General features: G+C 62.5%; 1 protein-coding gene across 2 annotated transcripts; it reads left to right on the top strand.

Moving 5' to 3' along the window:
- Window positions 1–682: 682 nt before the first annotated feature.
- ALS2CL (ALS2 C-terminal like) lies at window positions 683–27,641 on the top strand. Of its 2 annotated transcripts, none has more exons than XR_008420183.1 (26): window positions 683–787; window positions 4,537–4,662; window positions 5,320–5,512; window positions 5,813–5,878; window positions 6,357–6,522; window positions 7,060–7,191; window positions 7,751–7,870; window positions 9,066–9,124; window positions 9,262–9,328; window positions 9,757–9,953; window positions 10,991–11,056; window positions 11,491–11,589; window positions 11,691–11,852; window positions 12,592–12,703; window positions 13,801–13,878; window positions 14,733–14,863; window positions 16,077–16,250; window positions 16,423–16,519; window positions 16,723–16,880; window positions 17,400–17,468; window positions 18,321–18,494; window positions 19,701–19,751; window positions 20,179–20,240; window positions 20,349–20,498; window positions 20,816–20,912; window positions 21,314–27,641. XR_008420183.1 is itself a non-coding variant. In XM_053896921.1 (26 exons), exons 2-26 carry the CDS (start codon window positions 4,560–4,562, stop codon window positions 21,392–21,394), a joined length of 2,856 nt encoding a protein of 951 aa, XP_053752896.1. In that variant the 5' UTR covers window positions 683–787; window positions 4,537–4,559; the 3' UTR covers window positions 21,395–27,641. The 2 variants fall into 2 exon arrangements, 1 of the variants encoding a protein (XP_053752896.1); XM_053896921.1 differs by having other exon boundaries at window positions 19,701–19,743.
- Window positions 27,642–27,681: the final 40 nt, after the last annotated feature.

The raw sequence follows: 27,681 nt of genomic DNA, 5'->3' as shown, positions 1-27,681 counted from the left end.
CCGCCCCCCACCCCCCCCTCCTGGGACTAGGCTTCCGCCACTCTTTCCAAGGTCACAGGCCCTGGAGCAGACCAGCGCAGGCTGCATGCTCTACTGGGCCATGATGAGAACCAGGAGTGGGGGCAGGGGGACTTCCCCAAGGTCACACAGAAAGAAATGGTCGCTGGCCATACACATCTGGCCCAAGGGGGTGCGGGGCAGCCTCGGTTTACCCCACTTTCGGTACGTTTCTCGAGCCCACCCAGCGCTGCGCTTGTGCTGGCCTCTGGGATTCGGTGCGGGTGGAGGAGGTCATGGGGTTGCACCCAGGCCCAGAGCGGTCAGAATAGGGGCGGATGCCCGGGAAGGCCCCGCCAGGACGAAGAAGCGAGGCCGCTTCCCGGACACTGCCGGGCGGTCCTGGGAGCCCTTCCTGGGAAGCTAGGCGAGCCTGGGCCTGAGTGAGTGAGTGTGTGTGTGTTTAAGGCGGCGGAGGGGTCAGGCCCCTACCTCCCTCTCCCACTGGGTCCCAGAAGCCTTCGGACCCGGAGGTCTCCAGGGAAGGCCTCAGGACTAGACCTCGGGCGGGGGTGCGGGGGTCGCGTAGATCGCTAGGCGGGTCGGTCGGCTCACGCCCCAGCTTCCTCGAGCAACAACCCGGGTGGGCGGGGCCGGCGGTGGGGGCGTGGCGAGGGGCGGGGCAGTGGGCGTGGCGGGCTCCGGGGCAGCGGGGAGGGGGCGGCGTGCGGGCGGCGGGGAGCCAGCGGCCGCGGCGACGCTCCCCGCTCCGGGCACCGGCACCGCGCAGGTAAGGGCGGGGCGGAGGTCGCGCGTCTGTGGGCGGGCTCCTGTGCTCCCGCTTGCCCCTCACTCCAGGTGGGACTTTCGCCTAGCGCCCCCTCGGGCCGCCGCGTCGCCGTCCCTCCACGGCTCCTCGGTCCCAGGCGGCGCTCACATGGGGGCCGTCTGAGTTTGTCCCAAGGCACCGTCCCCATTCCCCGCCCCGTGCCAGGGCCCTTCGGCCTTTCAGCCTCGTTCTCCCAGCCCCGCGGTTACCCGGCTCGGATTTAGGGGCAGCGCAGGGATAGCGCCCGGGGTTCGTGCACCGCGCAGGGGATCCCATCCGCCGCCCCCGGACCCCATCCAGCCTGAGAGACTGCCAGGAGGAGGTGACGCCTGCAGTGAGACCGGCATGGGCAATGCCTGGTGGCTGGGACAGGATCCCATGTTTGGGAAACTCCAGTGACTGTGCGTGTGCCAGGCAGGGAGGGGCAGGGAAACTGTCAGAGACTGAGAAGGGTTGGGGGTGGGGGCGTATAGGACAAGAAGCTTAGAGGCATGGAGAGCCCAAGAAGGAGTGCTGGGGGGAGAAGCCAAAGTGGAGACTGAGGGGTCAGCTGTGACAGTTGAGCACCCCCACCCTGGGGCAGTTCCTCTGTCCTGTGTCTACCACTGGGCTGTTTTAGGGGACTCTGGGGCAGCCCAGGAAAAAAACGTCCAGAGCAAGCAAAACTTCCTTGCTTGTCCACACCAGGAAATACCAGAGTGGGTGCCATGACAGGGTGTGGCCCAGGGGCCTGAGGGGCCCCGGGGGTCCAGGTCTTGGAGAGGGCAAGGGAGGCCTCGGTGACCCTGCCTGAGAGCGACCAGGCGTGGAGAGAGGCCAGGAATGCAGGGGAGACAGCAGGTCTGGTGGCTGGTTAGATCGACACGGGACGGGCAGCTGACTCACCTGGGCACGCCAAGACTAGCCAGTTCTGTGCTCACCCTGCCCCACAGTGAGCACCAAGGCTGCCTGAGGAGGTAGGAGGCTGGGTCCTGCTGGGAACTTGCTGTGTGCCCTGAGGCAAGTCGCCCAGCCTTTCTGAACCACCTCACTCAGGTGACCTGGCAGGACCGGCAGCCAGAGGCCTGGGTCTGAGCCGTGCACATGCTCTACAGACATGCTCTACAGATAGTGTCTCAGCCCTCTCTTGCCTTCCTCGGCCTCAGTTTCTCCATAGGTGCTTCATGTGCAGCCTAACACCAAGGAACCTTAGAACTGGGTGGAGGGAGAGGGTATGGAGGCCATACTCGTGACCAGAGCCCGGTGGGTTAGGGGTGTGACGGGTTTGAGCAGGGGTTACTCCTGCTGGGTCCCTCTCACGTTATGGCTCAGCACCTCCCCCTACCCCCAAACACACACACTCCTGCGTGGTCTGCTCCCTGCTCTCACTCTCTTGGTTGCCTCCAGGATGAAGGCCCAAGCTCTCTAGCTGGGGAGTGGGGACCCTGGGCACCACCAGACCAGATCCCCAACCTCAGCCGCAGCCTTCCCCACCACTGCCTCGCCAGCCACGCTTAACTTCTGGCCTTTTCTCTGAGCAGTGTACCTCAGTTCCTTAGAGGGAGACGTCCCTTTGGGGCCACAGATCTGGAAGGGTCCTGGAGTAAATGCCAGTCTGGGTCTGTAAGACTCATCCGGAGGGTCCCTAGGCTGCTTTGAGCGGTGAAGGAGGCTGAGGACCAGGTCTCTGCACCCAGAGCAACTCCCCACACCAGTTTATCATTTCTAAGGAGGACTCACATAGTTTGAAAGCTCTGATCTAAACGCACCCCTATTTCACAGAGGAGGTGACTGAAGCCCAGAGGGGAGCAGGGCTCTGGACAAGCATGGCCAGGACTGAGCAGTGGGTAGGGGGTTGGCAGGGGGTCCTGTGGGAGCAGCTGAGGTGAGGGCCATGGGTCCAGGGTAAGGGTAGCTGCCAGCCCCCCAGCGAAGGGTGGGGGACGCCTGAGGTGGAGAGGGGCAGAGAGCTCTATCTGGGGTGCAACGTGGCTGGGGTGGACCCCAGGTCAGTGTGAGTGTGGGGGATGCCTGGTGTTCAGGGCCTCTCGGCCTCGAGCTACTGACTGCAGGTCTCCACTCGCCCTGATCTGGTTCCTAGTCCACACCTCCTGTCCTGGCTGCACCTTCTTCCTCCACCTTTATTTAGCCAGTGTCCTCACCTCTCAGTTCACACCCCCTACTGACTGGCTGCCAACTGAGGATGGAAAGGTCACTCCCACCCCCCAAAGGGCCTTTCCCTTCTGTCAGTTTCTGGAGCTATGGGGGAGGGTCGGGGGGGGGGTGCCGGGCCCCACTTGCTGTACCCCTGGCCCCTCAGCTGAGCTCTGCGGGTCTGCCTGAATTGACCTGGAGCCACCTGCCCCTCTGCCCCAGGTGGGGTGGGGGGAGGTACTGGGGCTGCCACAGGGGCCCACAGAGCAGGCCACAGCTGGGCAGCTGGCCGCTTCCCCTTCCTGCCGGTCCCTCCCAAGGCCTCGCCCTCCTGAAGCAGCAGCAGCAGGAAAGGTGGGGCAGGAATGCCGGGGCCTGGGCCCTTGGCCAGAGTTCTGAGGCACCCGCCCTGCTGCCCCAGAGCCTGTTCCCTGGGAGTTGTAGGTTTTGTCAGGGGCCTGGAAAGGGCGCTGGGGCTCCACCTGTGTCACCTGCCCATTCCGGCGACCCCGATGATATCTCCCATCCCACCTAGGTCAGCTAATGGCAGAGCCTCTGAGTGTCAGAGCCAGGGACAGGCAGTCTGAGGGTGTCAGGCTAAGAGACCCTGAGATGTGTGGTCTGGTCCTTCGGGCAGATGAAGTTTGCTCGGTGAGGGCACCCGGCTCTGGTGGAAGAGCGCTGTGTCTGTTTGGAGGCTGCGGCCTGGCTGTGGGGGTGGGTTGGAGCCCAGGCCCCTTGCTGACCCTCCCTCTCGTCAGAGAGCCACATTCTCAGGGGATCCCTGCCTGCTTGGTGGGTCCGTCACTCCATGGTGGGGAGTCCAAAGACTCAAGCCCACCTGCCCGCCCCCACAACCCCTACCTCTTTCCTCTGGGCACAGCAGGGTCAGCCAGGTTGAGGGGCACGGAGGGTCTGGCTCTCACCTCTGCTGACCTCACTCTCCCACTGCTGGGCCCCGTCTCCTCTCCAGCTGTCACCACATCCATCTCCCCAAGTCTGATGTTGGGTCCTACCACGCTCCCTTGCCCTGAGATCCTCCATAACTCCTCCACTGGCCACGTTGGCCACTCTTGGTGGGCCACGCGTGGAGCCTGGGCCCTCATGCCCGTGATCCTTTGCTCTCACTGTGCCCATCTGCCTGGCCTGAGCCATGGCCTTGAGAAAAAATCTGGGCTCCTCTGACAGTGTGTCCTTGTTTCCAGAGACTCTGTGGAGGGGGAGCTAGGTCAGAGCACCACTAGATATTACTCTGAACCTCGGGAGCCATGGTGGATGTTTGAGCAGGGGAATGAGCAGGCCAGAACTGGGCTTGAGGAGCACCTGCCTTTTTGGCTAAAAAGAGGTGTTTCCCTAGGCAGTTCTGAGCCCTGGCTGCCTCTCCATCAGGTCCCCTCTGCTGGGCCCAGGTGCAGAGCAGGGCAGGGGTCAGTGGCTGGTCCAGGCATTCCCCTCTGAGGCGGCCCCGGGCTCACCGCTCCGTTCTGTTGTGGGCAGTCCCGGGCACGTGGGCTGAGAGCGTGGCACTGACTGTGCTCTCGCTGGCGCCCTCTCTCTGGTCTGTGCCCCATTCGCAGGCCCCGAGTCCAGCATTCTGGCCATGTGCAGCCCTGAGGAGGAGGCCCTGCTGCGGCTGGAGGAGGTCTTCTCCTCCACCCTCGCCCGCATCAACAGCCTCGTCCTCCAGCCCCTGCTCACGGCTGGTGAGTCTCAGCTCTGCAGTGGGAGGGCGGGGGACGCAGGAACCATCCTGGGGCCCCGGGACCTAGCTCGTTAGACTGTCCGAGGCACGCACAGCCTGCTCAGCCTCAGACGGGAGTGGAGACACTCGGGACTGGGGCTCTGCCTCTGGTCGCCGGCTGCTCCCTTCTCAAAGGGACCCCAAGGGGCCAGGCCACGGATCCCTAGCCCAGACTCAGCTGTACATAGAGTCAAAGTCCCACCTCTTCCAGGGCACAGACCTGATGCTCTGCCTGGATTCTCAGCCTGCTCTCACCCAGGGCACGGCTGGAAAGCAGGATGCTGAGTTTTTACTTCCAGTTTGGGTCTCACTTGTGAAGTGACCTTGGTCAGGTGCCTTCCACTGAGGGGCTCTGTCCACTCATCTGTGAGAGGGAGGGGACCATAGGACCTTACAGACCCCGCATCCCGGACCCCAGGAAGTCCAGAGACTCGGGGGAGTTAGTGTACGTGCCGTCCCTGCTTAGTGGGGGGCAAACGTCAGCTTCGCATCCAGAGCCAAAGACCCCTAGGAGGATGCAGAACCCTGGCCGAGGCTCCTGGGCTGTGGGGGCCCCTCCCCTCGAGGCGGAGAGGCCCCGCCCCCTCACAGCGTGGTTGCCCCGCCCCCCCTCCTCCAGAGCCCTCGAACCCCCAGGGCAGAGAGTGCCTGCGGCTCTTGCAGCAGCTACACAAGAGCTCCCAGCAGCTCTGGGAGGTGACGGAGGAGAGCCTGCACTCGCTGAGGAGGAGGCTGTGCCACCAGGACTCCGTCGGGCTGGAATCCCTGCTGTTGTTGTGCGGCGCCGACCGCGTTCTACGGGTCCACGTAGAGTACGGCGGCGAGGAAGGCGGGGGATCGTCCTGGGCCGAGGGCTCCCCGGGTCAGGTTTAGGTTTGGGTTCGGTCTGGGGTGGGTCAGCCTCAGGGCCTGGGGCCTTAGCCTGGCACAATCACAGACACCCCAGACCTGAGCCTTGGGGCCTCCCAGGGAGGAAAGACTGAGTTAGAATTATCTGGTTGGGCCAGGGCTGCGCGCACTCGGTGAGTGGGGTCCGAGGACCCCGGAAGGGCAGGGGTTTGGATCTGAGGTCGTGGGCTGGGCCTGCAGGGTGTCTCCTGTGCTGTCTGTAGGTACATCGAAGCCTACACTAGCTGCGTGGTGGTGCAGGCCTTTCAGAAGGCAGCAAAGAAGAGGAGGTGAGCACAGGGTGCTGCGGGGATGCGGGGGTGGGGGCTCTGAGTCGGTGGGGGTGTCCGGGAGGGAAGGCTGGGGAAGTCCCATGGCCACAGCGGCCCGTGTCACAGCCCATGACTCATCCTGAACACTCCTGGTTCTAACAATTCCACGCTGATCCACACCGGAAGGTGGGGGGGGGGGGAGTCTATGGAGGCTGTGAGCCAAATCCAGATATCCACCAGCCAAGGCCGACCCTGGGAAGGGGAAGGAGGGGCCGTCCTGTTCAGGGTGGGTGGTTGTCCTCGATGATCCCTTCACCCCCAGATATTGCCGTTGAATCTCCAATCGGGCGACCGTGGTCCTGTGATATGAGAGCGGTTTGGGGTCAGGGACTGCTCCTGAGATCTGGGGGCATTAGCTGGGTTTGGGCGGGGGATGGTGGCAGGGACAGAACGTAGGAGGGGGATGAAGGTGGGGTGTGGCCCTTCCTCCACTCAGCGAGTACTGGCGGGGCCAGCGGAAGGCGCTGCGGCAGCTCCTGTCGGGCGTGAGCTCAGAGGCCTCCGTGGGCACAACGCTGGTCCAGGCGCTCCGCCAGCCGCTCGCCCATCACGTGCAGCAGTACGTGCTCCTCCTGCTGAGCCTCGGGGACACCGTTGGGGAGGTAGGTAGCAGGGAGGTCGGGCGACCAGGTGCTGCTCGATAGGCCTGTCACTTGTAGGGACGCCGGGGGAGGAGAGGAAGGGTCCTGGCTCAGGGGACCCATCTGACTCAGGAACCCTGGCTTGAGAAAGACACAGCCATGCTTTTGGGGACGTGGCCCTGTTCTGGGGGGTTCGCAGGGACATGGCCTTGCCCTGGCATGTCTGAGGTACATGGCCCTGCTGTAGTGGAGCCAGCAGAGACCCGGGAAGCAGATGGAGAATCATGTACTGGGTGTGAGGACACCTGGCCCAGGTCCAGCTTTGGGGGGGGGGGGGTGTCACCCAGTGGTCCTCTGGAAGCACCTTCATGCTGGCCTCTCCCTCAAGGAAGGGCTGGCAGGGAGAAAAGGACAAACTTTGGCTTAGATCCAGACCTTCTGACCAGCTGGGGCCAGGCCAGGGCCGGGGCAACCATCACAGGGTGGCGGAAGGTTCTGACAGGCCTCCCCCACCCCCACCCCCGTCCCCCACTCACCAGCTGCTCTGTGTCCCTGCAGCGTCACCCCACTCGGGAGCTGGTGGTGCACGCGGCCACCCTCTTTGGGAACCTAGAGTCCTTCATGAGGCAGGCGCTGGACCAGGCCACCGCCACGCAGGCCCTCTGGCACACCCTGAGCAGCCGGCTGAGAGTGAGTTTGAGGCCTCAGGGCGGGTCAAGAAAGGGGACTCTTATCAGGCAGGGGCCAGGTGGCTGTGAGGTCCCTCTGTCTAGCCGTCCTCAGGCACTTGCTGAGTGCCTCCTGGGCCAGGCCGTGAGCCGGCTCTGGGGAAAAGCAGTCAGAACTGACTCTGTCCTGAGACGCCACCCGGCGATCACGTCCTCATGTCACCACCCACTGTGGTACGCACTGCCCCTACCGGGGTCGGTGGGGGAGCCCCCTGTGCCCTGAGAGGGTGTGGCAGGCCTGGGACCCAGTGTAGAGAATTAGGGGAACAGAGAAAGGGGACAAGAATCGCCAGCGAGAGGCAGGGACCGCAGAGCCCCGGTGAGTGTTGTGGGGGGCTCGGCGGGGGCAGTGGCTCGAGGTGGGACGGGCCTCAAAGCGAAGCTCTGAGACAAGTTTGCTGCCCCCACCCCCTCCAGACCCTGGAGCCCCACTGTCGTCACAGAGCTGGGGGCCTCTGGGAGATGGTTAGAGTGGGAGACAGGGGCGCCTGAGCCCTGTGCCTCCCCGCCCTCCTCCCCAGGATGTGCTCTGCACCCCTGCTCGCAGACTCCTGCAAGACAGCCAGCACATACCGGTGACGGTCACCCCGCTACGGGCGGAGCGCGTGCTGCTCTTCGATGATGCCCTGGTCTTGCTGCAGGTTGGGGTGGGGCTGACCAGAGGTCCTGGGGCCGCAGCGGGGGTCGGGGGCCTGGCTGAGAAAGGAGTGGGGAGCGAGAACTTGGGGAGGTGATGGGGGCCGAGAGGCAGTCATTGCTGGGGGTGGGGGGCGGCAGGCCCCGCCATCCCTGGAGCAGGGTGAGCTATCGGGCAAGGCCGCGCGAAGTGCGTCCCAGTCCCGGCTGCCATCACTGCTAACCATCTGTACCTCGGTTTCCTCATCTGGAAAACGGGACACTTGTGAGCGAGTTGGTCTTCAGCAGGTGCCAGACAACTCTTAGTTCTTTCTCTTCCTTACTTAGGAGGGGAGCCCCAGATGGGCGGTCAGAGGTGGCCCTTGGTGACTGAGGAGGGCTGGGTGGATCCAGGCACACATGAGGCTTCTAGAAAAAAGTACTGTGTAGAACCAGGGCCTGGGCTCTGGACGTTGCAGAAGTCAGGGGGGAGCCAGGGCTGGGGTTTGGGATTGTTTCCTGGCCTGTAGTATCCCCCACCCTTGAAGTCATATAGCCCTTGTGATAGCCATAACGCTGTCTTCTCTGTCCCCTCAGAATGCCAGGCTGGGGCTCCCCTGCAGACTGGGACGCTGAGGCCTGGGGGGAGGGGGGGCTGCTACTTGCCCTGTCTAAACCTGTATCTCCTGAAATCTGGTTCACTTTGAGCTCCTCTCCACTCCGTGCCCCAGGTACACCGATGAGATACTTCAATGCTCTGTGCCCTTTCCTACCTCTGGACCTTTGCATGTCCTGTACCAGGCCCACTCTTGTCCCTGCCTGTGTCTGGCACACTCCTCCTGCCCTTCGGGCCTGGGCCTGGTGCCTCCTCCCCCTGCGGCGGTGAGGCAGTGACCTAGGTCAGGCGGGAGGTCGCTGCATGCAATCTTGCAGAGGAAGGGGCGTTGGTCAACTCTCTGAGCAGGGATGGCCTTCCAGATAGAAGGAGCAGCACAGGGTCACGGATGGAGCCGGAGGCGGGGGAGGGGCTGCTCCAGGGTTCCCAGCCAGGCCCTTGGATGGGAAGGGAGATGGGGAGCAGGCTGGGAGAGCTGGACTGAGTAGCCTGGGCACGCCCGGCCGCATGGCAGCAGGTTGGTGCCTGGAGCACCACTGGCCCAGAGCAGGAGGGGAGCGTCTGGTCTGGGCCCTGGGTGACACCAGTGCCCCATCTCCTTCCAGGGCCACAGCGTCCACACCTTTGATCTGAAGCTGGTGTGGGTGGATCCTGGGCAGGACGGGTGAGCGGCCCCCTCCAATCACACCCCAGGCCTTCTCTCCCTCCACCCACCCGACACCGCCCGCACCCCAGGGCTTGGGCCTCCCAGAACACCCTCCGAATGGAGCTGGGGCCTACTCGTCACCTCCATCTGTCTAGGTGCACGTTTGATCTCCTCACACCTGAGGAAGAGCTCTCCTTTTGCTCCAAGGACCCCCAGGGCCGGGTGAGTGTGGGTGAGTTGTGAATCGGGGCGGGGTGGGGCCGGAGGAGTGAGGGAAGGCAGCAGGAGGGCAGGGGGAGGGCACAGGTGTACCCCCCGGAGGCTCTGGGACCATGGCCGCAGCGAGTCGGTGGTCAGCCCGGGTCGGGCCTCAGAGCGCCGTGGAGAACAGGGTACTTGGCCCCGTGAAGCCAGGATTGGGGCCTTTGCGGGTGCCTGCTCCGTGGCTCTGTCTGGCTCCCCTGGCAGGCACCGAAACTGCACACGAGGTCTGATGCAGGGCCTAGGGAGCAGCATGGAGCCGTTAGTTGGCTTTTCCCCCAGAGGACAGAACAGAGGGGGAGGGGCGTGGTGGGGGTACTATCTGGAGCTTCCTAGAGGGGCTGCCTCCACAGCAGTGACCTATCCTGTGTTTCCCCTGTCCCCACCAGATGGTCTGGCAGTGGAAGGTGACTCAGGCTGTGTGCCAGGCCCTGCGTGGGAAGAAGGACTTCCCCATACTGGGGGCGGGCCTGGAGCCCCCCGAGCCCCCCACCTGCCGCTGCCTGGCATACACCTTCCGCGCCGAGGGTCGGCTCTGCCAGGCCACCTACGAGGGCGAGTGGTGCCGGGGCAGGCCCCATGGCAAGTGAGTGACCGGAGCTCTGGGCCGAGCGAGGCAGGGGTCGTTGTGGGAGTCTGAGGACAGATGGGACCCACATGGACCTAATCACCCGAGGGCACGAACCAAAGGCTGTTACTCCGAATTAGTTGGTCAAGCCTGTTTGTCCCCCGGTCTCTCTTAAGCTCTATTGGACAGGACCTGGCCCATAGTAGGTCTGTGCCATGTAGAGTCTTGGTGAGGGTGATGACACCAGAAGGCGTGGGACAGTCTTCAGGCGGCTGGCCTGCAGGGCTGCAGTGACTGTTCTCGGGAAGCGGGGGGAGAATAGTGCTCATATTCACGTAGCACCGTCTGGTGGGGGAAATGGTTTGCGGATACCCAGCCTCCCCCAGCCCTTACAAGACCCCCCTGGGCGAGTGTCATCACCCGTTCTGGAGGCCCAGAGGCTGGCGTGACCTGCCCAAGGCCTCAGGGCAGGTTATAGGGTGAGTCTGGCTTCAGTCACAGGGAGGTGGGCTTTTCAAGACCCTGTGGCCCCACCCTATGCTCCGGCTGGAAAAGCCAGGGCCCCGAAAGCAGAAGGGACTTGCCAAGGTTATGCTCATAAGCACGTTAGTTTCTGATACCTTGCCTGCTTCCAGAAAGGACTTGAGGAAGCAAATGAACAAAAAAAAAAAAACAGAAAAAACAATGCCGTGTCAGAAGAGGGGAGGAGGATGCTAGAAGCCACTGGCTAGCGTTTGACTTAAGCTTGAAGTTTAGCTCTGAGCTTCCTTTTGGTCAAGGGAAAAAGGGAACCTGGATGTTTCCAGAGCTTTCCCTGTGGGGGGTGGTGAGTGTGCCTGAGGCTGCTGGGCTAGTTGTGCCAGGAGTCGGGAAGGACCGAGAGCCCCCTGCGGGTCATGGAGCTCAGAGAGAAGGGCTGGGTGGGGGCAGAGAATCCAGTCTGGGGGGAGCTAGGGCTCTGAGAGTGTCTGTGGTGGAGGTCAGCTGGGGGCTGTGTGCGTGTTGAAGGACGGGTCGGGTGGGCCTGATGTGTGTGCCCTTCCACTGTCTTCCAGGGGCACCCTGAAGTGGCCAGATGGCCGGAATCACGTGGGGAATTTTTGCCAGGGCCTGGAGCACGGGTAAGGCTGGGGCTGATGCGGGAGAATGTGGCCGGCGGGGGAGTGGTTTTCACCCCCGCCACCGTCACCAGCCTGGCCCCATCCTAAATCCCCGAACCTCAAGCAGGAACTTAAGGCCATTTGGTCCAGCTCCCCTTATTACACTTTGGGAAACCAAAGCCCCGAGGAAGGGTGGGTCATGGAAGGAGTGGTCAGGACTGGAAGGTGCTCCCAGGATGCACGGGGGGCCGGGACAGGGGGAGGTGTCCTCAGAGTGGCCCTTGGGAAGAAAAGACGGCTGAACACCTGGGCGATTCTCCTCATTGTCTGAGAAGGCCCCTTGGAGGTGGGGACGCTTCTGGTGGCAGGGAGGGGTGTCACGGGGTGTCCTGGTCAAGGTGGTAGCCTGGTGCTGACCGCCTCCCCCCCCCCGCCCCACGCACCCACACTGACAGCTTCGGCATCCGCCTGGTGCCTCAGGCCTCCGAGGACAAGTTTGACTGTTACAAGTGCCACTGGTGGGAAGGCAGCATGTGTGGCTACGGCATCTGTGAGTAAGTGACCCTCGGCGCCATGGCAAGGGGGGCTCTTGGGGCGGGCACGTCCCCTGGGCCGAGCTCCGGGAGGCAGGCCAGCTGTTGGTGACCCTCTGCAGGTACAGTACTGACGAGGTGTACAAAGGCTACTTCCAGGCGGGCCTGCGGCACGGATTCGGGGTCCTTGAGAGCCCCCCACAGGCCCCGCAGCCCTGCAAGTACACGGGCCACTGGGAGAGGGGCCAGAAGAGCGGCTACGGCATTGAGGAGGATGGTGACAGGTGAGCGTTCCACGGCCGCCCCCCGCAGGGTCAGGGGGCTCAGGAGACCCCCACACACCAGACTGAGCAGGGCGTGGGTCCTGTGGTCAGTGCGTCCCGTCCGTTTGCCCCCTCAGAGTCTCTCTGAAGTCACTCACTTCCTTTCCGTGGCCTTGGTTGTCGCTGAGGCTCAGGATGAGGGAGCCCTGATCTCTTTGATTAAGGAGGCTCCCAGACTGGCCCCTCCTCGTGCTGTCCAGGAGGACTTTCTGACCCCCCAGTCTAGTCCCGTGTAGGGATCACAGCCCGTCCAGGCTCTCTGGGCTGTGAGAGGAAGTCCGGGGTCCTTGGCCTTGTATTTGAGGCTTGCCTGTCTCTCTGACCTCACCCCTGCCGTGCTGCCTGCATGCCCCCCTAGACCAGCCTTCTAGACCACTGAATGTCCCCTTGTACCTGTCGTACCTGTTGGAGGCTCCTACCTCCATGGCTCTGCATTCCATCATCCTTCGTGCCACCTCGCCCCAGGAAGCCTGCCAGGATACCGCCCCCGCCCCCCGCCGCCCCGCAGGCAGGCTCCCTCCCTCCCCCATTTTCTGTTTCTCTTGGAGGTCCTGACCTCACTTGCCCCATGTCTGAGTTGAGTAGATTCAGGTGATATCACTGCTCCTTATCCGCTCACCACCCTCACCCCCTGACCCCAGCCCTGCCGGCTTAAAAGTGCCCAGGAACGACTCTGATCCAACTCTGGCTCCTCCCCCAGGGGTGAGCGCTATATTGGCATGTGGCAGGCTGACCAGCGCCATGGCCCAGGGGTCATGGTCACCCAGGCGGGTGTCTGCTACCAGGGCACCTTCCAGGCGGACAAGATGGTGGTGAGTGGGGTGACCCGCGTGTATCCTGAGCCACCCTTTCCCTGCACTGGGGCTGAACCCCCGGCTCTGAGGGTCCGGATGCTAAGCAGAGGCTGGGCGGTGCTGGATGGGGCGGAAGCTGGGTTCCTAGGTGCTAGAGGGAGACAGAACCTTAGCAGGATTCCAGTTCTACCAGCCACCTACCCTGGCCTTGGCCGAGTCCCTGCCCCTCCCGTCTCGGTTTCCCCGTCAGCACCTCAGGTTAACTACTTACTGTAAGCACAGTGGAATCAGCAAGAATGAGGTGCATGGTGAGGATGATGCCAGCAGTCAGTGCAACTGACATTGATAGACTCTTAACTGGACACCCAGCTCTGGGTTCAGCCTCCCAGCACGATCTCGTGGGATCCTCCCCGTGGTCCCGCGGATCATGTCATCGTCCCCAGTGTATGACTGACAGATGTGAGGCTCAGAGAAGTCAGAGAACCTGCCTAGTGTCACCAGGTCTCCTGAGCCCGGGGAACACCAGCCCTCGCCTCCTGCCTCACTCACACCCTGCCAGGTGCTCTGCCCCATGTCTGGCCTGGTGACTGTTACTGTTATTATGGCTTGTGCCTTTGTTTATGTGGGAAGGATCGAAGGGGGACAATAAGATAAGAATGGACACAAAATAGATTCAGATAGGACACAAATTGGATCCTGTTTGGCTCTGAGCTTCCTGGCGGCCAATGCCACAAGGAAGCCTGGTTGGTTCCACTGTGCCCCCTGGGTCAGTGATAGGGAAGTGGGGATGGGTGAGGAGAAGCCCAGGACTTCTTGAGCTGTGGGTGGGGAAGGGAGGTCACCCAGGAGGCCTCCTGAGAGAGGCCACTGGAAAGGAGGAGCCAGGTCCCAGGGAGTCATTCAGGATAACCCAGGGATGAGGTCCAAGGAACGGCTGCTCAGGGCTTAGCAGGCCAAGGGCTGGCATCCCACCTAGGCACGGTCCTGGGAGGTGTGACAGGGCTCAGGACCCGGGTTGATGCCTGCCTCCTCTCCTCCTGCTGGCCCCTCCCTAGGCCCCATCTCCTGGTCCTTCCTAACTGACTGCTTTGACTCTCTCCGGCTTCCTTCCCTAGGGCCCAGGGATCCTCCTCTCTGAAGACGACTCCTTGTATGAGGGCACCTTCACCAGGGACCTGACCCTTGTGGGGAAGGTGAGGGCCACTGAGACCTATCCCCTCATGGCCAAGCCTTGGCTGGAGCCTGTAATCTCCCCACTTGGACCCAGGGCTGAGGGTGTGGGCGGTGGGTGAAGGTAGGGAGGTGCCCCTCCCATGTCCACTGCGTCCAGAAGGTGGGCACTGCCATGGAAGTGGACTTTGAACCCTGGTCAGAGTCAAGAGGGGACAGGTGGGTTTGCCTTGGTGCACAGGGTGCTGGCGGCCTGGCCGTGTCTCCCTACAGGCCCCTCGTTGGGAATCCACCCCCTCCACCAGCACTGGTGCCTTGGAGTTAGTGTCCTTCAGAATGTTCCTGCCTGGGCTGACCCAGCAGAAGGCAGTTGGGTCCCTGCTTGGGCCTTTGGGAATGTGGGGCTGTTTCAGTCTCCTGGTGACTGGAGGGCACTAAGGCATCTAATGGGTGGGCCCCGAGTGCTATGAATGGGACACTCATGAGGCAGGGACTGTCCCTCCCAAGGCCAGCAGGCCCTCAGGCCTTGCCTAGGCCTCTTCCTACTTCTGGACTTACCTCCTCCCCCCATCCCCTGCCACCAAGTCCCACAGTAGTGGCTCTCCTGCTGTGACCTGAGAGTCCCTTTCTCTCTCCCTGCCAGTCTCCCACCTGAGGTGACCCTTTGGGCCGTTGGCACGGCTCTAGGTCAGGGGCTTCTAAGGTGAGGGGATTAGGAGCCCTTCAGGGTGGGGCAGAGTGAGCGGATGGTGGGAAGGCCACCCACCAGGTGCTAGCCTCTGTGACCCAGGATGGACAAGCAGGAGGCCTGTCATGATTGGATGGGAAGGCAGCTGGACGGACAGACAGGCGTCCTTGTCTCCTTCCCTGGTTGCAGGGCAAGGTCACCTTCCCCAATGGCTTCACCCTGGAGGGCTCTTTTGGCAGCGGGCCAGGAGGAGGGCTGCATACCCAGGGCGTGCTGGACACGGCTGCCCTCCCGCCAGAACCGAGTGGCACCCGGAAGAGGTAAGAGGCTGGCCGCCCGGCCCGTGCATTCTGGAGCCTGACTGGGGTGTGTCTGTGTGTGTCTGTTTCCACCCCAAGGGCTCAGGTCTCGTCAGAGGGCCTTTTCTGTACGTTCTCTTCGTTCTTTATTCAGTTCTGAGGGCCCAGGTCACACAGCCCTCTCAAGTCAGAGACCCTTGGAATCAAGGGCTATGGCCTAACTTCGTACACCACAAAACCGGAGAAAAGTATTAGGCACAGGCTTTGCTTCCGCCCTGCTTTTTTTCTGGGAAGGGTACGAGACAGTTTGTAACATAACACACATAGACAAGAATAAAATGGAAAATAAAAGTGCGAGTTGGACTTCAAGGAAAGAAACATACAGATAGGCGTCACAGTGGTTATGGCTGAGCATGAACCTGGCTCTGAGTTCCCTGGTGGCCAAGGTGAAGAAGGAAACTTGCTAAGTGGACTTCATGTCACTCTCATGGGGTATTTGAGAAGAGGATAGACTTCTTCCCATGGAGACAGAGTTCTTCCTCGGAGAACTGTAGTTCATTCAAGTGGCAACTCTCGCTGTGTCTGTCAAGGTACGGATCACAGACAGCATTTCAGATGTGGGGGCGGGGGGGGAGGGAGGGGGAGAAGAGTTGATTACTAGACCCTTCCTCTTTGCTTGCTTCTTCTCCCTGACAGCAGGACCTGGGAGTAGACAGCAAACCCCAGAGGCCTGACCAAGCCTGGGTGGGGTGCAGGTGTAGGAAAATCTGTGAGCGTGATGTGGGAGTGCAGAGCTCCGCTGGGCACATGCAGCCAGACCCCCCGGGCCCGTTGGCCGAGATAAGACCAAGCTCAGGAAGGAAGCAGGTGGGGTGGGAGGGAGAGCGGGGTCTCAAGGCAGGGGGATCCTGGACTCTGGGCCCGTTAGCTCTTAGGGCCAGACCTTGCTGTCTGGACTTGGCCTCCAGCTCTTCAGATCTTTCTGTCTCCTTTCCAGGGCCCTGTGTGTCCCTTTCTCTCTTCTCCACCGGGGAGCAGATTCTTTCTGTCCCTCTCTCTGCCTCTCCTTTCTTTTCCTGGAGCCTTGGAGGTCAGCCCTCCCGGTCCGCCCCCCTGTTCCTGGGCTCCGACTCTAGGCCAGGTGGGACATCCCCTTCTCTCCGAGGGCCCGGACGGGGTCCTGCCCACCGCAGCTCCAATCCCTGCCTCCCACCCTCCGCCACCTCCATCACAGGCAGCTAGGTGTGGGCGCCTTCCCCGCGGAGAGCCGCTGGCAGGGCGTCTACGGCCCCTTCCGGGACTTCGTTAGCGCCGGCTGCCCTGGGGACTTGCAGGAGGCCCTGCTGGGCTTCCACGTGCAGAACTCGAGGGAGCTTCGCAAGTCCCAGGAGTACCTGTGCTGCGAGAGGTGAGGCGCGGGCGTATGCGTGAGTGCAGGCACGCGTGCGCCCAGCGGGGCATCCGGAGGGCCTGGGTTGGGGGTCTGTGGGACTCCCGTGTGGGCTGGGGAGGAAGGCTTCCTGGAGGGGGCAGGCCAGGACCCAGGTGTGGGTGAGAGATGTGTGTGCGCGGTGCCCCAGGACCCAGCCCGAGGACCGCGCGGGCAGAATGGAAGACGTCCTGGATGAGCTGCTGCGGCACCGGGAACCCAGAGCCCTGCGGCAGTGCCTCAGGAAGGTGAGGGCCCTCGGGCAGGGGGGCCTGCGGGGAGGGGGGCCTCCTCACTGCCCCTGGTGCTGGCCTGAGGGGCCAGCCCGGGGACCCTTTCTGCTCAGAGGGCCTCAGTGTTCTCATCTGTGAAACGGGAGCAGTCTTGGGAGTCTTGTCGGGGCTCCAGCCCCCGGCCCCGGTCACCTCTTTGTTGCCTTTGCACCTGCCAGGCTCTGAGCAACTCGCTGCACCCCCTGGGAAAGCTGCTCCGGAGGCTGATGCTGACCTTCCAGGCCACGTATGCCGGCATCGGGGCCAATAAGCACCTGCAGGCGCTGGCCCAGGAGGAGGTGAAGCAGCATGCCCGGGAGCTCTGGGCCGCCTACAGGTGAGCTCGGTGGCCTGTTGGGGACAGCCACAGCCTTGTAGAGGTAGAGCTCTGCTCTTCCCGGATGTCAGGTGCTCTGCCTAGCCCCCTGGGCAGGAACGGTGCCTCTGGATTGAGAAAGAACCGGAGGCCGAGCGAAGGGGTTAGAAGGCAGGGAGATTATAGCACGGACTTCCTGGAGCCAGAGTCGGAGCCTCGACGGGCCCTGAGCTGACCCCTGACCCCAGGGGAGCTCCAGCCCCCTGCAGGCTGAGCCTGACTCTGGACTCAGACCCCATCTAACGTCACAGATGGGGGCCCTAGATGCTGTAGTTCCTTCTCTTGTGGGGTTCCAGCGCTGTCAGGCTGACGCCCTGTACTCCCAGCTTCCTAACCGCAGAGGCTTGGGAGCCGGGGCTCTGGGCCTCACGCTCCACGGCTCTGGCGGCGGGGGCGGATGCAGAGCCCGCTGCCCTGTCCTTTGGGGACTCGGGTTCCGTGGGAGGTGGCAGCCCAGCTCTCCCTCTTGTTGGTTTGCAGGGGTCTGCTGCAGGTGGCCTTACAGCGCAAGGGCCAGGCTCCAGAGGAAGACGAAGATACAGAGACAAGGTGATTGCTCCCTTGGGGCTAGGTCCAGGGAAGCCTCTGGAGCCTCCTTCGGAGGATAGGGGGAGGGGGGACTTCTGGGGAAATCTCGGGGCTCATGCTATCGACCACGCATTGTTCATTGACCACGAAGATCAGAATGACCCACAACCTCTGCTCCTTGAGCGACCTGGGAGGAGGCCCCGCCACAATGCATCAAATGCATCTTTGTTCGGGACGTGCCATCCCAGGCTCATCTCTCGGGTGTGCAGGGGGTGAGCAGCTGCCCCGGGCACCCTCCTCCCTGCACACAGATGGGGAGACAGGCCTAGCAGGGGCTGAGCCCGAGGTCGTGCAGAACGGGAGTTGCATCATTAAGCCTGTCTCCCTAGTCCCCCAAGACCACACTTTGCTGTTCCTGCCTTTAGGTTTCAGGCCAAGAGATCCCACTGCAGGATGCGTGGGAAACGGAGCTAGACGTTGGGTAGAACTTCCCCTCTGGAGTCCTAGGAAGCCTAGAAAACCAGGCGGCAGAACTGGACTAGCCTGGAATGACGGCTGAGTGCTTTGCCACAAGTCCCTTGTCTGTCCAGGGCCCGGGTTTTGCTTTCAGTCAAATGGGGATCAAATCCCACCCCACTTGCCATTTTGGTTGTGAGTCAAATGAGAGAATCGGGAGGCCCCAGATTTCAACCGAATGAGGGAATGACCAAGAACAGACTTAGGAAGGGCTTTCTAGAGAATGGAGGGGGCGGGGACACTTTGTTGGGGGACAAGGGGCTCTGTGGGCTTTTTGAGGGGCAGCCCAAGTAGTGGTCCCTACCCCCTAGGCTCCCACCCTGCTGGCCCCAACCTGTCCTGGCCACTTTCACTCAGGGACGTGCAGGTGCATGGATTGGTGCTGCCCCTTATACTGCCCAGCTTCTACTCGGAGCTCTTCACACTCTACCTGCTTCTCCATGAGACGGAGGACGGTCTCTACAGCCAGGGCATTGCCCACCTGAGCCTCTTCCCCGACACCAAGCTGCTTGAGTTCCTGGACGTGCAGAAGTAAGCCTTCCCTCCTTGCCATGTTTGCCAGGGCCCCCATGTACACAGGATACGAAACGCAGTTCAAATTGTCTTTAGCAAAAAAGGGGGTGGTGCTAATTGGCTTGGGTGCCCATGAAGTTCTAGGATTATGCTGGTGTGGCGGGTTTCAGGTGTGGCTGGATCTAGCTATTTAACCTCATGGTGAAGGGAAACACCGTCTCTTTGGATGTATCTCTGGCTCCCATTTATGGTGAAACACAGGGTACCAGCCATTCAAGGTTTATACTCTACCAGCTCAGTCCCTGCACTGTGCCCCAGGGAGCTGGTGTCCCCTTCCCAGCTCCAGCCGGGAGCTGTCCCTCACTGGCTTGGCCGGCGTCTGGAGCCTGCCCCTAAATGCTGGCTGTGGCCCACAGTGGCCAGCCTGCCTCAATATCTGCCACTGGGGCTGGGGCAGGTGTCCTGCTGCCAGCAGTTGGACTGAGAGTGGGGGGAAGGGAGATCCTCAAGGGGAAACTGAGGACTGTTCTGGGAGCAGGTCCCTTCTACCCTCAGTGCCCCTTCTCATCCGTCGATACTATGAGTGACCGCCTGCCCAATGGGGGGCATGGGACCTCTCCTTCCACACCTGGTCTCCCTTGTCACACCGCGATGGTGTTTCCCACCCACCCCCTCCAAAACCCTGTTTCCCCTTTCATCGTGAATGTCTCCTGCATCTGACTGGTCACCAGCCCAGACACCTGGTTGCCAACTGCTTCCCAAGCTTCCTTCCTCCCCAACTCTTGCTGCTGCCTCTGTGCTGCTTCCTCCCTGCTGGCCTCCCTGCTCCATTGTTTCCCCAAGTCCTTGCCTGGTGCTGCACTGAATGGCACCCACATCCCTCCCTGTTCACCAGCCTGCACTGGCTCACCGAGCCTCCAGAACAGTCTCTTCTGCTGTCATTCTCTGTCTGGCCCAACCCCTGGGACTTCGCTCATAGGGTCCCTTGGCCCACAGCGCTGCCCCTCACCCCTATCCAAGTTTTGGGGGGGCCGTCTTCTCCAGGGATCTGTCCCAGCCTCCCTTGCCTTGGGCTCCATGCGGGTGCTCCAGGGTGCCATTGCGGACCCCTTTCCTGCGCTCAGTCCTGCTACGGGACATGGTATATGGGGGGGTTGCCCTCTGACCTCAGACCCTGCCCCCTCCTCCTGGCAGAGGCTCCGTGTCATACTTGTTTAATTTCAGGCACCTGTGGCCCCTCAAGGACCTCACGCTGACAACCAATCAGGTGAGAAGGTGGGTCCATTAGCTGCCCCAGGTAGGAGGGAGGCCTGAACCCTGAGCTGGGTCCCCCATGGTTTGCTCAGGCCTCTTTGTGTTTCAACAAGCCCTTGGGTCCGGGGGCCACCGAAATAGGTACCCATAGGGACCCAGTGACTATCGGCTATTGGAATCATTATCTTCTCTATCCATTTTGGTCCCCCCAACCTCCTGGAGACCATTTATCCCACTTCACAGTTGAGTAGACTGAGGCTCATGGTGGAGCTGTGACTTACCCTGGGTCACTCGAGCTTCTGGGCGGGGCTGTGCTGGAGCCAGTGATGGGGAAAGGTGGGCGGCAAGAGCTCCAGCCCCGGGAGGGCCAGAGGGACGGAGCTGGGGGGCGGACCGTGGCCTCATCCAACCTGCGCTCCCTGCCCCCCCCCCCCCCCTCACCATGCAGAGACTCTCCCTGGTCAGGGACAAGTGCTTCCTGTCAGCCACTGAGTGTCTGCAGAAGATCATGTGAGTCTGTGCCCTGGGGAGGGTGGGGGACCAGAGGCGGGAGTGTTGGGGCCCCTGGTGGGGACTGAACCCGGGGGCCTCGATCTGGAGCCCGCTACCCTGCCGCAGCACCACGGTGGACCCCCGCGAGAAGCTGGAGGTGCTGGAGAGGACATACGGGGAAATTGAGGCCACCGTGTCGCGGGTGCTGGGCCAGGAGCACAAGCTGCCCATGGACGACCTGCTGCCGCTGCTCATCTACGTGGTGTCACGTGCCCGGTGAGGCCCGGCCAGGCCCGGCCAGGCTGGGAGCTGGGGTGGGGGGGCTGCAGGATGATCCCTTCCCACCCTGCCCGGCCCCCAGCCAGGACACAGGCTGAAGCCTTCAACATCAAGGTTTCTGAGCACAGCTTTTCTTGGTACAAAGCGGGAGGCGGAGGCCCAGAGAGGCCCGCCTCGGGTCCCGGGTGGGGAGCAGAGCGGGGACCACCTCCCAGGTGTCCAGCCACCCAGGCCGGGGCTCCTTCCCCAGCCGCACGGTGCCTGCCCCTGATGGGCCCCTTCTCCCTCTCACTGCGGGGGTGGATGTCCTCCAGAATCCAGCACCTGGGAGCCGAGATCCACCTGATCCGTGACATGATGGACCCCATCCACACGGGAGGCCTGTATGACTTCTTACTCACGGCCCTGGAGGTGAGGGACAGAGGTGGTGGACTGGGGCCAAAATACCCTGGTCGGTGGGACAGACCCGGGCGCATGGTGGGGATGAACCCAAATTCACTGCTCGTGTGTGCTTCTGCGGGGCGGGCCTCACCGAGCCTCCGGGCCTGCCCTTGTTTGGGGAGGGGGGGGGAGGCCCCGCAGTTCACCCCAGCCCTGGGGCCCCGGGACCCTGGGCATGTTCCAGGCTGCATCTCTGAGCGGACCGGGACAGGGAGGCCCCACTTCCTTGCAGACTGTGGCTGGGGGCTGAGCTGGAGACGTGGTGCTCCCGGCCCGGGAGGCGGCTGTGCTCCCTGGTGTTGGGCCGTGTTTGTGTGGGGCTGGGGGCCCGCAGGCCAGCTCCCCACTCACCCTCGCCTCTTTCCCGCCAGTCCTGTTACGAGCACATCCAGAAGGAAGATATGAGGCTGCACCGCTTTCCCGGCCGCGGGGACTCCAGACGGCCCTGGTAGCCCGGCCGCTCCCGGGCCGACCGCAGAGCTGAGAGGGGCCGCCATGGTCCGGCCTGGCCCTCGTCGCCCACAGAGCGGAGGACAGGAGGGGCCCCTGGAGGTGGTTCCTGGAGGCGAGGGGCAGTTAGTTTCTTCCAGGGAGACGCTGCTGCTGCCTGCAGTGGGCCGAGGGCGAGTGACACGCGTGGGCCCGGAGCCGGGGGCTCCCCCTCCCCCTCGCCCTGCCCCTAGGTCGGTGTCGGATGACCTCCCTGACCTGCAGCGGCTCACCGGCCTTTTTGCTGCCCGAGCCTGGCTCCCACACGGACCTCGCGGGGCCTCGGCATCGCCGTCTGTTTACCAGCAGACTAGATGGTCTGTGACGGACCTTCCGCCCGTCTTGCTGGATCCCGGAGTCCTTCTGGAAGTTTGACTTTTTAGACTGCCGGGCTGAGATTCTCACATCATCGCCGGTGGTGTTCCCTGTTTCCTGGTCAGAGGCTCCACGTTGCTAGTGAGGCCGCTTTTCACGAGGCCTTTTGTCCACGGGTGGCCTCCTAGGGACCTGCCTCATTCCCGACTCTGCCCCGGGACTGAGCTGGTCTCTCTGGGCTGCGGGGCTGGACAAACCCCAGTCCACCCTGACCTGCTGGGTGGCCTCGGGCAAGGTCCTAAGAGCCACATGCCTGCAGCCCACGGGCCCGTGTGCAGGGGGACAGCAGTGGCATGGGGCCATCTGTGTTCTGTCCAGGCTCAAGACCCTGCAGGGGCAGGGGGAGGCCAGGGGGTCTCAGGGGCCTTGGGGAGGGGAGGACTTTGTTCCCACAATAGTTTCCGTGTGGGACCGAGAGACACGGGAGCTCGGTCTTGGGGCAGCCTCACCCCTGCCTGGCCTCAGTTTCTTCTCCCCACATCGAGGGGCTTCCGCCTGGTGACCTGCGGGGGCTCCCCCTGCCCGGTCACAGGAGACGTGTGACAATAGGCGGGGTGACTGATCTGAAGAAGTCCAGGGGCGAAGCACGGGGAGAGGGTGGATTTATGCAGGGATGCAGCCCTGGAGGGAGAGCTGGGCCCGGCCGCCACAGCCGCCCTGCCACCGTGCCCTGGATCGTGAGCAACTCAGGTCACCGTCCTTGGCTCCAGGTGTGCTCTCCGTAAATGAGCACTGACCCCGAGGCCCGTGAGGGAGGCTCTCGGAAAGTCCAGCCGCTCCTGAGCCCCAGGCAGAAGCCCCCCCAGGAGTCTCAGGGTGGGGGGCTGGTGGTGGCTGGGGGCACCCACAGACCCTGAGATGATGGAGGGCAGGAAGAGTGAGGATATCCGGATGCCCTGGGCCTTCGAGCTTACCCAGGAAGGGGCCGTTGCTACTTTAATTCTCTCAACGGTGCCCAGCTCCTTCTTGTCCCTTGGCGAGTAGAACACGCTTGCCTCAAGGCGGCCCTGAGTGGCAGGACGCCTGCAGCCTCACCCCAGAGGCTGCCCCCCCCAAGCTCCCCCCAGCCCCCCACACCACCCGGCCTCCGTCAGGATCCGGGAACTCTCACTGTAGCTCCGATTCACCAGGACCCCTCCACCCGCCCTGTGGCCGGGCCTTGCCCGGTACCAGCGGAGCTGGAGCCTCTGGACAGGGACGGGAGAGGCCGAGGGCGGCCGCGCTGTGGCAGCCAAAACCCGAGACCGTGAGGACATTGCCAGCCGAGGTCAGTGCTGCATTCACAGAAGAGACGCTTGGAACCGGGCAGCCCGCCTGCCCCATGGGCGCCTCGGGAGGCTGATGGAGACGGGTCACCTGCGGGGACCCCAGCGAGGACTTCTCCCAGCTGCTGCGGGAGCCCCTTCGGCTGCAGGGTCCTACGTCTCGGGAGGTCAGGTTGGCCACCAGGACCTCATGATCTCCTGCGCCGGAGAGCTGCGAGCCCAAGGGGCCCGTTCCTTGACACCTGCAGGCGGCTTTCTGACAGGCTGCACGGGGCCGCACCAGCCCTGTCCCCGGGGGCCTGGGTTTGGGGCTGAGAGACACCCGAGAGATTAAATGACCTCTCAGTGAGCAGACGTGTCGGAGTCACAGCCTGACCACCCCCTCCCTTCCACGGCAGCCCTGGGCCTACATGCGGCCTCCCGTGGAGCCCCTCAACTCCTGCTTCCTGCACCTGCATTTCCCTTCCACCCCGCCTGCTCTCCAGCTCCCGCCCCTCGTCGTTCTGTGCCCCACACGCGCCCTCCTCCGGTCCCCTGGGTCCCAGGCTGCTCCGTCCTCACAGGGCCAGCTCACGTGAGGCCCTCATGTCCCAAGGAATGAGCCCCCCGGCCCCGCTCCAGGGCCCGCCCCCTGGCCCAGTCGTGTTACTGGTGCCTGACGGCGGGTGCCTGCTCCTCTGCCCGCGATCTCCAGGCGCAGCAACGCCCTCCGCCTCTCCCTGGGCCAGCGGCGATGGCGATGAGCGTGAGGGTGGAAACAGGTGGACTTGGGAAAGGTTGGACTGTGAAGGACCCCAGCCCCGGGCCGGGTCCGCATTCATCTGTGAAAACAGAAGCCCCTCGGGTGTGACCAGCACAGGCAGGGACCCACGTGGAACGGAGGGCTGGCCACGCTCAGGCCAGGAGCAGCCGGGAAGTTGTTGCCAAACCCTCAGAAAGGGGGGAAAAGACAACGCCCTCTCTGTCCCAGCTCAGGTTCCTGTCCCCGGGGCACCACACCGGGCAGCAATGTGGCCAGTCCAGCAGGTTGTCTCCGGGCGCTAATCTGTCGCGGGTGTTGCGCTCCCACAGCAGGAAATGTCACGAGGCGGCCAGGTTACACCTGTTGACCAGTTGTGGCTGGTGATCGGTCAGGGCACAGAGGGGCCCCACGAAGCCCCCCACCTCCCTCCCTCAGTCAGCGAGCCTCACCAGGGGCCTCTTGGATGCCAGCCCCGTTCCCTGCACAGGCTACAATCTGGGACGTGGCCAACAAGGCCCCAGGTGAGAAGGGCCAGCTGTCCTCCCAGAAAGGGACCAATGGCAGGGAGTAGAGGAAGCGGGAGAAGCCGAGTCCACAGCTACTGAGAATGGGAGCTGCCAGGCATCTAGAGGGATGCCAGTTCTGACTAGGCCTCTATTCTGATCGCCCCCAAGGGTGCTGGGAGCCAGGGCACGGCCCAGACAAACCCCTTGCCCACTGCAGCCTTGGACAAGGCTGGAGGGAGAGTGTGGGGGGGCAGCCAGAGGGGCGCGGGGCTGCTGGAGAAGCCTTAGCAATGCTGAAGGGAGGCCAGCCTTCCCTGAGCGGGGACCTAAGTGAGCCTCGTGGCCTCAGCTGTCGTCTCTCCCAGAGGGATGGCCGCCCACCGTGGGACCAGTGAGGGGCAGGGACTGCCCTCCTGTGGCCACTGGGGAAGGGGTAAGTTCAGGGTTAGAGTCAAGGTCAGTGTTGGGGTTAGGATTAAGGTCAGAAGCAAGGTCAGTGTCAGATTAGAATAAGGGTCAAGGTTGGAGTTCAAGTTAAGGTTAGAGTGAGAGGAAATGTCAGGTTCAGGTCAGTCCAGGGTCCTGGTCCAGGTCAGGACTTTACTGGTTGGCCTCGCCCAGGGTTGTGTGGACGTGAGCTCTGGCTTTGACTCTTGCTGTGGCCGGAACCAGGGGTGGGGGCCAAGCTGCCAAGGCCTTGGTGTCCCTGTGACTGTGGCCCAGTCCCTCCCCAAACTGGGTCTTGTTTGCTGTCTCTAAGAACCCTCACTGTGCAAGACCACTGTTCCGCCATCCGGGGAAGGAAGGGAAGAGTGGGCAAGAGGTGAGGCTGGGGGTCTGGCGCCGTGAAGGTGCCCGGGCAGCGACCCCTTCCAGATGTGGTGCTGGTGCCGCTAGAGAGAAGGGCTCAGTTTGCAGAATGGGGCTGGAGTCACTAAGTACAGTATTCATGACCCACCCGAGGCTGGGGGCTACGGCCCGGCCCCTGCAGCGTCCTGTTGCGGTTTTAAACAGAAACATTCACTGAGCGTGGCCGGGACTCCAAACCGGTGGAAGTAAGTAAGACCCGCTGGTCCCCTGTGTTGGGGAGCGGCCGGTGTCTGGGCTCTCTCCCCCGGCGCCAGGGGCAGGGGGTGGTAAGGAGGGTTTGAAGCCTCGTATCTATCCGAAATTCGCGTCTGAGGTTTGCCAAACAGGAGATCTCTCAGCCCTGGCTCATCAGCAAATCAGAACCCGGGGGCAGAGAACAGGGAGAGGCTGTGGAGGGGAAGGGGGGTCTAAGGGAGTATTCAGCTGCCCCCCTCACCCCCGGGCCAAGCAGTCCTGTGACGCTTGCTGGGCAGTGCAGGGGTGGGGGGGACACAGAGTTAGCCAGAGTGCTTGGAGCACCCTTGGGTGAAGGCTGCTGGTGGCTGGGGACAGATGAGTCCTGCCCTGGATTTTCCCTGGGGACAGTGACCCCTTCCCTTGCTCTGCTGGCTGGAAAGGACCTGCAGAGGCTGGTCTGCCCAGGGCAGCATCGAGGCTCTTCCTCTGTGTGTCCCGAGCTGGGGCGGCTGTGCCCAGGGCGGGGAGGGGCCTGGGTCTGTGTGTGGGGAAGGGCTAGCAGTCCTGCTCGTCTTACCCAGTCCTCCAACTGTCACTTCCAGGCCTGCCTTCGGAGGCAAGCGCTCCCCTGCCACCCCCCACATCTGCAGTCCTCGGGAGACGAGTGGTGGGAGAAGAGAGAGCAGGGGACCAGCAATGCACGTGGGACCTCCCTGAGACCCAGCTCTCGGGGCCACTGCTTCATCCAAAGGGACCTTCTACACCCTGCTGGTCATACGGCCGCACCAGGCTCAGTTTCAGGAACCAAAAGAACATAAGAGGAGCCGGGTGCAAACTGTCAATTGGTGGGGGCGCCTGGGTGGCTCAGTCGCTTGAGCATCTGACTCTTGATACGAGCTCGGGTCGTGACCCCAGGGTCATAGGACCTGAGCCCTGCGTCGGGTCCGCACTGGGTGTGGAGCCTGCTTAAGATTCTGTCTCCCTCCCTCTGCCCCTCTCCCCCACTCGCACATGCTCTCTCTCTCAAAACCCAAAAAATCCCATCAGTTGGTGCCCGCTCTGTAAATGGTGCAGACAGGCTGTTTTCCGGCAGCCTCTGGTCTGTCTCTGACACCAGTGTAAGACCCTCTTAATCACGAGTTCATGCATTTCATTCGGGTGTGGCCAAGGGTCAGTCCCAGGCCCCAGGCATCCTCAGGGATAAACGCGGGTGCCAGCCTCTGAGCTGAGACCAACCCTGTGCTTGCACACTGAACCTTGCCGTTGCCTCCGAGGAAGGGGGGCATCGGTGATTGGGCGGCTCTTGGTGTCCCGTCCTGCGTGGGGTCCTGCTCGCTGCAGGAGAAGGAGCCCAGGAGGCACTCACAGTCTTCGTGGTCAGGGCAGGAAGGGAGGGCTGCCTCCTGGCAGATGGCACCGTGGAACTGGAACTCGAGGGATGAATTTGCCAGGCGGGGGGTTGGCACGCCTGGCAGAAGGAAAGGCAGGGACAGAGGCCGGGAAGTGGGGAAGGGCCCGGCTTTCCCAGAATGTGGAGAACTGGGAACCGAATCAACGAGAAGTCAGGCAAACCCAAGGTGAGAAAGCCTTGCAAAACCCGTGGGGGCCTTTTCCCACATTTCCCGATTTTCACCCTCCTACGATGTTGTCCTCTGTCCCCATGATGGTTGTCAAACACCCACCAATTCTTTCTCCCTCTTCCCATCGAGATGCGGAGGCAAAAACCCCTGCCCTTAAACCTTGGCCTTTGACGATGCAGTGGGACAGAGGCCACCAGCCTTGTGAGGCTGGGATCCAGAAGCTCACGTGGCCTCTGCCGGTTCCCCTGGACATCCGTGCTGGGAGCATTTCACCACAGAGAGAGAAGACTGCCACCCTGAGCCGCCATGTGGGGAGACCATGTGGGGACAGCAGACAGAGAGAGAGGTGGACGCCCAGTGGAGCCAGCTCATTGGGGATCTGGTTGTTTGGGTCTCCCAGCCCAGACCCTGAGCACGTGAATGAGAACACTTCTGGGGTGACTGCAGCCTTGGCCGCCCTCTGACTGGAACCTTAGGAGACCCCCCTACAAACAACAGCTGCCTGGCCTAGCCAGTGGGCCCCAGATTCATGAGCGAACCAAACAGCGCTGGTGTTTCAAGCCACGGTTTGGGGGTGTCTTTTTAATGTGACAACAGATGAACGGAACAGTCCTTTCGCCATTATCCACTATTCATCATTTAATTAAAAACACTTTTATATGCTTCATTTAAAAAAAAAGTTTTTTCTCATTGCATGAGTAGCATCTGACTTTTAAAAAAATTTTTTTATTTTAG

The sequence above is a fragment of the Panthera pardus genome, unplaced genomic scaffold (genome assembly GCF_024362965.1).
Source record: "Panthera pardus isolate Hobbes unplaced genomic scaffold, ASM2436296v1 HiC_scaffold_8, whole genome shotgun sequence".
Classification (NCBI taxonomy): Eukaryota; Metazoa; Chordata; class Mammalia; order Carnivora; family Felidae; genus Panthera; species Panthera pardus.
This window is presented reverse-complemented; position numbering and strand designations above follow the sequence as displayed.